The following is a 13,627-nucleotide window of genomic DNA, read 5'->3' as shown; positions in this document are numbered from 1 at the left end:
AGGATCAGAAGTTGGCCTAACCAATTTACTGTACAACGGAATTTGAAAATTATCTGAAGAACTTTCAAGGAAACAAGATACTGTATTTAGTGCTGTGTTGTCTTTAGAATATCGTCCCTATGGTAACCTTGCTTGACGGTGCTCGGAGTCGTATTTTTGTTGTTGCTGTAATCGTAAACCAGTGGTTCCCAACCGGGGGCCCTTGCCCCAGAGCAGTGCCCCAGAGCAGTTGGAGGGAGGACACAACGCTAGTCGCAAAACTGATTTTACTTTCTACCTCCTACGACCATCCCCCGACCCCAGATTATTCTTCCTTGATAAGGTTATTTCGCAGTGTGTTTTCGCTCTGTTGTGTATGATTTGTTTCATATTAATAGGATTTGGAATCAATCAGTCAAAATACCACTCACCGGAATGATAAACAGGGGACCATGAGTGCTAAAAGCCTCCAGAAGGAGGCCCACTAGTCGAAAAAGGTTGGGAACCACTGCTGTAGGCATTTTTTATGATACTTATTACTCCTGATTACCGTTAGACTTGTTACTGTCAAACCAATATTGGTCCGCTTCCAAGTGCTCCTAGCCTCCCATTCACCCGAAAAAGCATTTTTACGCCTTTTCATTGTTTGTACATAGTGTATTTACATGGTGAGCGTTAATTTGCCTATCCCTGCATTGAACGATTCAAGGCTAATATTGATAGGTTTTGCAAAAATAACGATAAATTCAGATGTATGAAATATGAGTCACTTTTTTAGTGAATTCGAACTTTTTTTTTTAATTTCTTGAATTCATTTTGACATAAACAGCTGAAAGCAATTCAATAATATGGGGTATCCATGAAGTCTTTAAATGGGAATTTATCGATACCATGTATAGTGATGGTCCTCACAGATGTATTAAATGAAGAAAAATACTCAAACAATAACTGAATAAACAACAACAAACCTGGTTAAGATATATCGAGAACAGACTTCATAACAAATTGAAATTGTAAAGGGACTTTATGGACACCCTGTACTTATCACATATCATGAATAAAAAGGTAAAAATAATGAAATTTGTTGAGCACATCTAAGAAATAGAATAATGAGTAATCGAACTGTAAATTCAGCGGGGATTATTGTCCTCAGTAGATTTATAAATGAACATGGTTGCTAAATCAACAGTTTTATTTTTTCAGATCGGTGATGGGGCGCATCGTGCTAAGCGTTAGGAATACGCTCGCACCTCTGATTACCCTGCGTGGGTTCGCAGTTAGAATCCTGTGGGGGAAGATTTTGTGCGAGAGGATTGCTGGACTCTTCACTGCCAAAGGGGGGTTCACACAAGCGCCCATTAATTCCATGCACATGAAAACAAATAACCGGCTAACTAATAACATACTCGACATGGACTGGTAACCGGACGAGAGGCCGTGGTTTTTCATATAAGCCGTGTTATCGGCTTTCCTCTCCCCGGAATAAATATGTAAATTCTATCATATATAAATATGTAATTCACTTCGTAACTTGAGGTAGAAGCAATAAAAAGTTGAAAAATAAAAAAGTTTCCAAACTAATTGGTCGGCTTATACGCGCATAACTATAATCGCACTCTAAACGGTCGGCTTATACCCGGGGTCGGCAACCTTTTGTCGCTTGCGGGCCATAATTAAAGGTTGCAAGTCACTGGCGGGCCGCACATATTTTTTGGAAAGTTAAAAACCGAACGGATGGCCAATGAATCACATTATTTCACACGGATCATAAGTTAAATTTTAAACAGCGCGCGAAGACTGACCATTTCAATATTTCTGCGCCATTAAACCATTTGCACTTGGCATCAACTTTTCTGCGTTTTGTTGCCATTTGCCTAATTATAGGCTCATTAAACGAGTAATTGTGAATTATATACTTGTTAGGTTATAATATAATTTAGTCTCAATAAGAAATTCTGATACGTAAAGAATATAATGGGCCCCCCCTGCACTAAAATTTCAGGTGTGACACCATGCTTTAATTCTTAACATAAAAAAAAATGTATTTGAATATTCAGAAAGGGGCTCATATGCCGGTGATGATGATCAGTCAAATACATAACACATTTTATTTGGTGAAAAATAGTTTTATAACTAATAACACCACACTAAAATAAAAAGCTGGGGATATACGTAGTATTTACACGGAAAGAGTTTCTCCATCTTAAATTTTTCATCTGACAATTTTCTATAACAGTTGTATAAAAGTTTAAACCTCACACAGGAGGTAACTGTAACTATCTGGGTAGTTGATAAAGTATTGATATGGGCTTGTTGAATTTTCGTCAATCCTGACCAACATGCTTGTCCAACCAGTATATCTCTGCCCATTGTTTGGATACCCTTTGAACCATTTGAAACCACTGTGTAAAGTCACAGTTCCGTTTCGGAAACGAAGAATCTGATTCTAAAAAAAGAAGTGAAACTATATTAGATGCTTAATTATTAGAACAATTAGATTATATTCAAAAGTTATTGGAGTTAAAAGTTACCGGTACTTCCCGGTGCCCGGATTCCCTTTTTGTAACGAATTTTTTTTTTTTTTTTTTTGACATTCATCTTTATAATTATATATATTGTTCGACTCCTTTCTATCATTCTGTATCAAAGTTATGCTTTCATCACAGGTGTCGCTGCTCGATAACCAACATTTTTTTTTTCGCGCCCTCTTTACCATGAAATGCCATTTTCATATTTTTTCCCTAGTTTTTATTCGCATCAAGTGTGCCGCAATCAGTACTAAATAAATGAAACAAACATTCGATCTGGAATGATAAAGGCTCTTCGAGTCTCCGTACGTCTGAGTAATTTTACGCAGAGTGAAGTAGCAAAGTACTCAAAAAGATAACAAACTGTATAATATTATGACATCACAACTTACATATCGTTTAAATTTATTGTTTAACTTTAAAAAAGTCAGTTGTGATGTCATAATATTATACAGTTTGTCAATATTTTGAGTACTTTGCTACCTCACTCTTGAAAATAACTCAGACGTATAGAGACTCGAAAAGCCTTCACCCTTCCAGATCGAAATATTGGAAATACTGATCAAGCTTTTTATATTCAACTTACAATTGGGTCGTATGTCATGCCGAGATGAAAATATATAAATCGTTTCCCGCCCATCATGTTGTCACGAATAAACGTCGTTGTATTGTCCATATGATTTTGGTTGTATATATTCGCTAATTTCCCGTTTAATTGGTGACATTTGGCGATCGCTGATGCTTTCCAAACCTCAGATGCCAATGGTATGAATATTCTTCCGTCATAGCGCACAATATCTGTAATTCAAATAATTATTAATTGTTAAATCATAATAATTGATCTAAGTGTGTTATCATACATTTGCATATCGAACGTTTATGCTTTATATACGCTTGCCACCGCACCTCTGATTCCCCTGCGTGGGTTCGCAGGTTCGAATCAATGCATGATTATGTGCGAGAGGATTGCTGGACTGGACTCCTCGACTCGCCGATGGATTCCTTCATCATCAAGTCCATGCTTCCGAAAACAAATAACTGGTTAACTAATCCCATACCCGACATGGACGGGTAACCGGACGAGAGGCAGTGGTTCACCATATGATTAAACCGTCTCATCGGCTTTCCTTACCCCCGGAATAAATATGCCATTCTTCAAACCAGGTACGAAAAGCAACCTCGCAAACTGACGATCTCTGAAACGGCGGAGGGCGAGCGTCCCCTCAAAGACCAATGAAAACGTTTCTAACAGCATCGGTCAAAGGTCATGAGAGTTGCTAATTCTGCTCGCCAAGTGAATTACTCTGGTTTGAATACTAATTATCAAAGAGGGATAGAACCGCGTGACGTTTTAATGAGGCCGAAGCTGAGTGAAATAGTTTAGCAAATTGGTTCTTGAACTTTTTAAGTCGCGCCCCTATTTAGAATTTGTCAAGTCCCGCGTCCCACCTCAAAAACAACTAGCTACAACAGATAGCAAGACGAAGGAATGTTTTATTTAGAAACACGTTGAAAATACGTGGATGAAACGTAAATAATGAAATAAATGAAAAGTTTTAAAAACAAGCAAAATTTGCTGTTATTTTTGTTAGTACAGTTGTTTGCGGCTGACAAGATGTTTAATTCCAGGTTTTGTGATGGATAATGCACATCGTAAATCGCTTTCACAGTTAAGCTGGTTCTGCGCTTTTGTCTTCTCGTGTACCGGGGTGGAAAACCCATTTTGCATCAAAACAAATCTAACAAATATTTTTAATTTTAATTAGCTTCAAGCCCCCTCAAAAAAATTGTATACGCCTTCCTTGTGGGGCGCGCCCCAGCGTTCAACTCTTTATGTTTTTACCTTTTTACGTTATAGATACACCCAATTGTTACGTCATTATCACAGTTTAGGCATATGCATAATCGTAACAATTCAATTAGTTAAGATACCGGTATAATTGAATTGTTACGATTATACACGTGCTTAATTAAACTGTGATAATGACGTAACAACTGGCGGTATCTGAAACGCAAAAAAGGTAAAAACAGAAAGTGTTTAACTATTTCACTCAACTTCGGCGGGACATCCAAAATTGTTACGCGTGCAGTAATTGGCCCACGACTTGGGAATCACTAATGTGATGCAACAAACCTTGTTCAGTGTATCCAGCAGGCAGAGAAAGGGTCGTTGAAACGGAACGAGCAGATGTGGCAACTGCAAAGGTGTTTGTGCTTTCTTGCCCTTCTAATTTCTCTATTCTTTCCAACAATTCATTCATTGTTTCGTTCATTTCTGCCCGCTGCTTTTCCATTGCTAAACACAAATGTTATGAAATCTGTCTACTAACAATGAAACCATATACATTTGCGTTTTATGTTTGGAAAAAATCACAAAATACGGTCAAAGAAATAATGTTGGTGGACGCAACTGAAATGCCACGTAAGTGAATGGCACTTATATGTAGGTAGCAAGGAATTTATTATTAAAGAAAGATTTTAGGTCAGTGGTTCGCAATGTTGATTGAACAAAATTAGAAGTAGGGGAAATTCGCTGGCCGGGATAAGGAAGCGCCCATAAGGGGCCGAAACTGGTACCGGTACGTATAATTAAGCTACCGGTATAATTGAATTGATACGAATATGGCGAATATTACGATTTGGCGGTATGTAGAACGCAAAAGGGTAAAAACAAAGTGTTGAACTATTTCACTTAAGTTCGGCGGGCCATGTCAAATCGTTTCGCGGGCCGTAATTGGCCCACGGGCCGCAGTTTGGTAACCACTGTTTTAGATGATGACAGATGTTTTGAAATGGTTGGCTATGACATGATATTGGCACAAAAAATGTTGAATAACTCTCGAATGTTTGTAGAAAAGTTGTTCATTTTTATATTGCTAGTTCAAAGGCATAAATCCAATCTGCGGTATGGCGCACCGTCCTAAGCGTTGACAAACCGCTCGCCATCACACCTCTGATTACTCTGCGTGGGTTCGCAGGTTTGAAACCCATGCGGTGATAGTTATGTGCGATAAGATTGCTGGACTCCTGCGTTGTAGGGTGGTTCATCCACCATCAAGTCCATGCTTCCAAAACAACTAACTGGCTAACTAACCCCATATCCGACATGGACTGGTAACCGGACGAGAGGCCGTGGTTCGTCGTATGCTTAAGCCGTCTTATCGGCTTTCATCTCTCCCGGGTTAAATATGTAAGTCTTATATTATCCATCTAAGGATTTGACCAGACAGCTCTGCATATAGATCTACAATAGCAAATGGAACAATCTTGTAGTTTTCACCTCTTTCGACTTTTCTATTGATCAAGGCTTCGAGTTCAACATAATCAACTTCTCCTTGTGATCCCTTGAGTCCAGGAAAGCCCCTGTCCCCTTTCCGGCCTTTTTTGCCCGGAATGATTTGTACTTCAGCACTAAAAATAAATGTATATATTAGTCGTTATTTATTTTCATAAAGTTGTTCAGCACAAGGCGCTGTATCGCTCATAGGTAGAAGATTTAGAACCGGAATCTTTCAGCATTTCTTATTGTGGACGTTTACCCGACCCTTGACCCCCGAAAAATTATCCCCATCCCATTGCAACATTTGAAACGCCCATTTTGAGAGTGTTTTGGAGAGTTAGCGCTTACAAACTGGCTCACATGTTCAAAATTATCGTTTTCATTCAAAACATTAAACCACGTACCGCTTACAGGTACTGATGGCTAATTTTAGGCTGGTCTATTGCGGCGTTTGCGGTATCAGTTTTTAATTATTGCAATTAAACTAAAGGTCATCGGAAAACCTAATGACAATCGAGTCGACTATTTTTTGAAAGCACAAATAAAAACTGACGGAAAATTAAAATATCACAAATAATAAATGCTATTCCTTACGACCTGCATTGGTTTGCCAAACATTCTGAGTGATTTTATATTTCATTAATATAATAATTAGGCTTAATTTGTTTTATATAACAATTTATTTTCAATCAGAATATATCTATTCCACAAGGTATATTTATGTCGAAGATAAGTGAAGCACAACAAAACGTGGGGAAATTTAATCATTTTCCTATACAACGGTTGTGCTACACTTATCTCCGACATATCTATTCCACATTTATCATGCGGATTTCTTGTTTCTTATTTCATCAAGTCAGTAATTACAAAAATATTGAAAAATATTTTTATATCGTTTATTTACTTTGTAATTTTTAAATAATAATATTTTTTATTTTCAGAAATATGTATACATATATATACATATTTCTGAAAATAAAAAATATTATTATTAAAAAATTAAAAATTATTAACAAAAAAACAGTTTTGCGATTAAACATCATAGATATTGCAACCGACATGCGCTTTTCGAATCACATTAGTTTTTCGAATGTTTGGTTTCAAGCAATGATGAATACAGTCCAGTTGCAGTATTTAGTACGTCCATAGGCTATATTTGCATTTCTGCATAAGTCGCAGTGCGCCATTACGACGTCACGGCACGCCAGCGTCATACAAATACAACTATAAAATTTCATCATGCGAAATTATTGAATCTTAATGAAATAACAATATCTTAATTAAAAAAGTATTTTTACATTTTACTCAAAACCGATTTGCAATCGGGTTATTGTCATGTATTACTTATTTTTCGAAATCTGGGCACGAAGCTACTAGATAGCTAACTTCAGGTGGTCAATCTTCTCTCTACGTAATGGTAACTTAGAATGCAAATAACGATGTTCAAACCACGTCGCGAGTGGCTGGTATGATAACGAATTCCAGCCCCTTGCGTTCAATTTGTTTTTAGACAACGGTGTTTTATTTCATTTGCTCTTATCGTGACTTTGGATTCATTAATTCATCGATTACAATAACGTCTCTCATCACATAGGTTTATCCTTTTTGTTATATTTTAACTTGCAAACGTCCTTGTTTTTAAATGGACATAGCTTTTGAATTAGCGGGGGAAAATTGAGGAAGAGAATGGTCCATAATTTAGGCTGCAATTGCGATAAAAATTTATAATAACAACTATAACATGTAAAGGTCAATTAATAACGTTATTGTTCAAATGTGGTAGCAAGTAGCCATGCATTGCGTCCGTCACATTTTCAAATCGGCCGACCTTATGTTAATCGTACATAAATTACAAATTAAGTTCTATCGAAATACAAATTTGAGAACTTTAATCCACACTGCAATCACTCTAAGAAATATTTACCGGTAATCGCCTGGCATTACATATTACTGGAATGTAGTTATGGATTTTTAATTCGATTTTAGGATAAAGATCGAAAGATTTTCCTTTAAAAATCACTGTATATCACCTGTTAATTTTACAAGATATCTCGAGTAATTCTCAGAAGTAGCATTCCTTTACACAGGACATGATCAGTAAAAATCAAAGAAATTCAATGTAACAAAGTTAATTAATAAAAAATGTGAACGTGAAATGAGTAATAAAACTTGGAAATTGACATGAGCGATTGTAGAGTGAAATCGTTAAATCAACTTTTGCTCATAGTGTAGATAACGATGTTCAACCTACGCTGCGAGTGGCAGTGATAATGACAAATTGTAGCCCTCCGCGTTCAATTTGTATTGAGACAAAGGTGTTTTTTTTTGGTGTATTTCATTTGCTCTTATCGTGACTTTTTCATTAATTTGTCGATTACAACAACGTCTCTCATCGCATAGATTTATCCATTTTGTCATTGTTTAATTTGCGAACGCCTATGTTTTTAAATGGCCATAAATTTCGAGTTAATGGGGGGGGGGGGGGGGGGTATAAAAAAAAATGAATCCATGGTCCAAAATTCAAGCTGAAACAAAATAAAAATTTATATTGTTATCAATGAGTCGCTGCTAGATCTGATAATTACAAGATTTTCGTAAAATTACCAAAATATTACTTTGCAAAATTTGCTACATACCAATTTTCACTGTCTAATTGTAAACAAATTCTATCTTGTCTCCTTCCGTTCGTGAGTATGGAAAGTGAGATAAATAGCACTAAAGTGACTATTGGTGATGTCATAGTTGATAATTATTTAAAACGAGAGAATCTGTGAAAACAAAGATTTGTGTCGTCATAATGTTTAATAATTCAACAAAGTATATAAATCTCTGCCATTCCAGATTAGTATTATTCGTTACATAAAGTATGCGCGAATAAGCAATTTTAACACGAATTCAACTTTCAAAGCTAAACTTATCAAATCCTGAATATTCCATGACCATAAAATCCTCTGAATGAATTTTTGTCCACGGTCCTTTCTTACCATTGACCGAATAAGATTATGCAAGTATTATATCAAAGTTTTTTTTTGAATTATCTAGGTCAGAGCTTCCCAATCTTTTGGGCTCGCGACCCCTTTCAATTTTCCGCGACCCCTGTTGTTATGCAAGCGCGCCGCTTGTATGATCCTATGTATTCCCTCAAAATAGCGAGATTCATGTTTTGCACTAGTTTTAATAATTATGTTTCGAATTGAAAGCCTAAAAAAGTACAATAAATACTTGGTGTAAAATTCGTTGCGCGCCTCCTTGGGGGGTCGCGACCCGCAGTTTGGAAAGCTATGATGTAGGCCACCGCTCTAATTGTCGTTAGTTCGATAGGTTATGAAATAGTAAAGTTTGTCCAGCGATGAATTGAAAAGTTAAGGAAAATGCACAATTGAAACAAATGAAACAATTTTAAACTTTGAACAAATCTTTTCATGTGGTGACTAATATTAAAATGAGTTACAAATTTTTTCTCGGTATCCATAAATTCTTGAATAATTATTTTACAACCAATGTGCTGAGTAGAGTAGTGGTTCCCAACCTTTTGCAAGGGACCCAAATTAAAAATAGAAATAGATTTCGTAAAATCTCACGACACAAAGATATGCTCAAATTCCATCTGACATGTAGTACTGTTAGGAGCAAAATTAAATGAATAATATAAAACAATCAATTTTATGCAACATTTATTTCCCAATAAATTATTTTTTAATGTGAGAAAACTACGTCTTTTGCCATCAGCAAGTTTTTGACATCGACGCGTGGCTTTACTTGAGCAAAATAAATGCTGCTAAGTTTTTCCGCAGTGACACACATGCAATTACTATTGGGCAACACTTCGATACCAAATAAAAAACGAGAATATCGGTCAGAGACCGAAGACTTATCGATCGAAAGTTAGGGGATCCCCCAAAGCAGCGTTCTCACTCCATAGTGACACCCTGTGTCCCATCACTAATTAATTAATAACTCGCTAATTATACGACATAATTTGCCCAAAATCAATAGGCTTCTGGTCCGAGATAGGATGAATGCATATGCAAAATCTGGAGCAAGTTCAATCTTGCTTTCGTGAGATATCGCGTGCATCTAACAGACAAACAGACATACAGACAGACAAATACCTATCAACACACTTACCGATTGAAATCGATAAGTAATGAACAATAAAATCTACTATAAAATAAAATTAGTAGTTTTTATTGAAAAAAGCAAGCAAACCAAGAAAATTTTCAGGCGACCCAGTTTTAGGTCGCGACCCGAGTAGCATATACTATTGGAGAAAGTAAAACTGTTGCGATAGTGCGACTGTATCATATATTTATTTTTAATTCATTGCATATATTTTATTTAACTCTGCTCTGTTTACACTCAGACATATCACGATATAAATCCACAGATATATCATATATTACAGTGGTTCCCGAACCGCAGCCAACGGGCAAATTACGACCCGCGTAACGGTTTAATATGGCCCGCCACTTCATGTGTTTGCCGTTCTATAGATACCACCAATTGTTACATCATTATCACAGTTTAAGCACGTGTATATTCCTCACAATTCAACTAAACGGGTATCTTTATCATACGTATTGGTACCGGTATTGACCTCTGGCGGGCACTTCTCTCTCCCGGCCCGCGAATATCTTTCCACGTCTAATCAACTTTGAGAACCACTGATATATTGCAATACATTAGTGCTGAGTTGCTTTTCACGACAACTTCGACTGCTGTCTACCAGCTGACAAATTATACATTATGAACCAATCTCAATTTAACAATTCAGCTTTGCCTATTCTCGTTTCAATCCCTGCATTTATTTTGCGCATTGCAAACAAAGCTAGTCGTATAAAACTAGCTGACATGAGATTCTCTCTGCTTTAACGAATACTCGACCAAGCAGCGTTTATTTCCTATATCGGTGCTGACGAAGTATGTACACCAAGATGGCACACAACCTGAACATAGTATAAGCATCAGGTTAGGGTTCAGGTTGTGCGTCATCTTGGTGCACATACTTCTGGAGCACCCTTCCACCCTTATGTTTACAAACTTTAAAAGGCATAAAATCCTACACATCAACAATCACAAAATTGAGTTTCATTTAGAAGCTCAAAGGCAGCATTTTTTTTGTGTAAAGGCGCCGTGCGTTTGTTTTCGTGTTAATTTGGCGCCGCACCAACGAAGACTTTGGGAACGGCTACGATATCGCATACCCAAAACTGTTTCCAAAACAACCGATCGTTTCACATCGTTTGGTCAGTTTGTTGTCGGCCGGAAATTTTCACGGCCTCCTCACATGAAATTTGAAACTGATAAATAGATTGAGTTTCGAGGAAACAATTTTTATTCAAGAAGTCTATGGCGGGCCATAGTTGGCAAGCAGAGAAACTAAAAAAATAACTAACTAAAAGTAGTAGTAGCCGATAAGATTACTTAACCATATGGCGGACCACGGCCTCTCGTCCGGGTACCAGTCCATGTCGGGTATGAGATTAGTTAGCCCGTAAGCGACCAACGCTTACATCAGGCATGCCCAATCTTTTTAATGTCGTGGACCACTCTCACACGAGGAAACTCATTGCGGGCCGCAAACTCAAATATACTGTACACCAGTTCTGATTTATGTTAGAATTCGCGCGTCGCTGAATCAAACGCCTGGATTGCACAAAGCTATTGCGAATATCTGAACACAATAGGCACGCGATTTTACGCAGTGACTAAATTTCAGAAGTTTTATTTAACGCAAAAAAGCCAGTAGCAAAGATTGTACAGTACATTTTTTATTTTACGGTGGCGATAAGGATGATCAAAGCCTAAACCATGGGTGGCCAACCTGCTTTCGATCGCGATCGACTAAAATCTTCAAAATAGCTCGCGATCGACTGATCGGTTATAAGGTCATACACAAAAACGAATAGGTACTGAATATGCAGATAATTGGGTACTCCCGAAGTATGTGCACCAAGATGGCGGACACCGAAACGTAGTATGTGTACCAGGTTAGGCCATAATTTTAGGTACAAATACTACGGGAATCACTTGGCTAGTCCCCTTTCTTAAAAGAAGGAAAATTAGACATAAAAAAAAACGGTACAAATACTACGTTCCGGTGTCCGTCATCTTGGTTCACATACTTCGGGAGTCCAGCAATCTTACGCTTAGTACGATGCGCCATACCGCCCAGAAGGAATTGCGTATTCCATACTGTGACGTACATCACTCACATAACCTTTGGCAGGTCAGAGCACCAATACAGCTTGCGGCGGCGGTGTGGCTCATTACGCTTGTCTCAAAGGTGTCCCAAAGGTGTCCCAAAACAAATGGAAACCATTCATTCCAATAATTTTGGGACAACTTGTATGTGGCAATTATTATGTTACAAATAAATGCATTGATTGGATCTGACTGACGCCCATGTGAAAACACTGCTTCGATTGGCTACGACGTCATATAAGCCAAATTTAAAGAATCATTCCAAGAAACGCCAGAAGCTCCACTGAGTAGCATGCATCAGCATGACTTGTAAATTTCTGTCATAATCAGGTTGGTGTGTGACATTTACAATAAACTAGAATTCTAGCGGAGCTGAATAAATATGTATCTGATGTTCATGTGTGTTTTTGTTTATAATGTGGCTCTTCGCGGCAATAAAGTACTAAAGTACGGCTCTCGGTCTCTAACTGGATGGCCACCCCTGGGCTAGGTCTTATTTTAAGAGGGGGGCTTATATTATAATCGTTTTTAGAATTCATGCTAGGTCCTATTTTTGGGGAAACACGGTATATAATCGTTATATCTAACCTAGATAGCCTTATATGAAACTTTAAATCTATGTTACCAAAATTTTCTGCAATTTGGTGTAACCCACTTCAGAAAGTGTGCCAAAAAATCACACTCCAAACTTTCATGAGTAATATCACTTTTGAGCTTTGTGTTCGAATATATCTTTCTTCGAGTAGTCAAGATTCAACAACATGGATGGATTTTTTGTCGAGTATATTTGCAATGCTACCAACAATACATATCAATAAAATGCTTAGCTAAACATAACCGAAGGATTACTCACATTGCTTCACATCGCGTTTAGTCTCAAAGCCCGCTAACTGAAACTAAATTGATGCAGTGGCCGCTATGTAGCCTTAATACAGGCAGCACTTTCAAAAACTGAAGTTCGTTGCAGCCGCCACGTAGTTAGTATTAATGCACTGCAAATATAAGCCATAATAACTCTCAAGACTTTTGTAAAGCTAGAAATAGGACTTCACCATTTTTGGGTTGGATAAACACAACAACGTGGACAATTTTACTAATAATGGCGTGCTTTAAAACAAATAACGAAGAACAATTTAGCGCTCTCTTTCGACAAAGGTTATGGTTTTATTTACATAAGTATGATATTTCTTAGGTCAAAACGTTAACAAGATATTTTGTAACCAGCTTCGGTTTCACGCGGCTTCCCACTCCGGTAAATGTGTGTTCTATTTTATTCTATTGAATTTTACGTGCTACTTCAATATTTAAAAAAAATAAACTTGAATATATATATATATATAACTAATACTTTATTCATGTGTTAAAGAAGTATTTCTTAACCTGGGTTAGGGTCGGAACATCTGGGGTCCGGCGGTTCAACAAAAGTCCTCTGAAACATTTGTATATCATTAAGTTATTTCTGTTGTCCAGTCTATTGATTATGTAAAATTAACTTCATTTAAAAGCATAAATTCAAAATAGCATAATTATGTGTAGTTTTGCGCGTATACGTTTCTGTGGATCTGACAATGATTGATCTCAGTACACTCCATCAAAAATGTCTCACGTTTGGCGTACTTTTGCAATTATAACATTT

At 37.1% G+C, this 13,627-nt stretch overlaps 1 protein-coding gene across 1 annotated transcript; it reads right to left on the bottom strand.

Annotated features, from left to right (window-relative positions):
• Window positions 1-659: 659 nt before the first annotated feature.
• Window positions 660-8,557, bottom strand: LOC144430744 (uncharacterized). Its single transcript, XM_078118816.1, has 5 exons — window positions 8,424-8,557; window positions 5,788-5,918; window positions 4,642-4,803; window positions 3,094-3,305; window positions 660-2,425 (listed from the first exon to the last, which is right to left on the bottom strand). The coding sequence occupies exons 1-5, from the start codon at window positions 8,525-8,527 to the stop codon at window positions 2,228-2,230; spliced, it is 807 nt and encodes a 268-aa protein (XP_077974942.1). The 5' UTR covers window positions 8,528-8,557; the 3' UTR covers window positions 660-2,227.
• Between the last annotated feature and the right edge of the window lie 5,070 nt (window positions 8,558-13,627).

The sequence above is a fragment of the Styela clava genome, chromosome 12, assembly GCF_964204865.1.
Source record: "Styela clava chromosome 12, kaStyClav1.hap1.2, whole genome shotgun sequence".
In the NCBI taxonomy this organism is placed as follows: domain Eukaryota; kingdom Metazoa; phylum Chordata; class Ascidiacea; order Stolidobranchia; family Styelidae; genus Styela; species Styela clava.
The sequence above is the reverse complement of the archived record's forward strand: the minus strand, read 5'-3'. Positions and strand labels throughout refer to the sequence as shown.

What these genes read in the sequence shown, in the direction of transcription:
- LOC144430744 (XM_078118816.1), bottom strand. Translation starts at nt 8,527, where the DNA reads ATGACATCACCAATAGTCACTTTAGTGCTATTTATCTCACTTTCCATA. An exon ending in TGCTGGATACACTGAACAAG is followed by an intron (nt 3,306 to 4,641) that starts GTTTGTTGCATC and finishes TTTGAATTACAG; the next exon opens with ATATTGTGCGCTATGACGGA. An exon ending in GCATGACATACGACCCAATT is followed by an intron (nt 2,426 to 3,093) that starts GTAAGTTGAATA and finishes TTCTTTTTTTAG; the next exon opens with AATCAGATTCTTCGTTTCCG.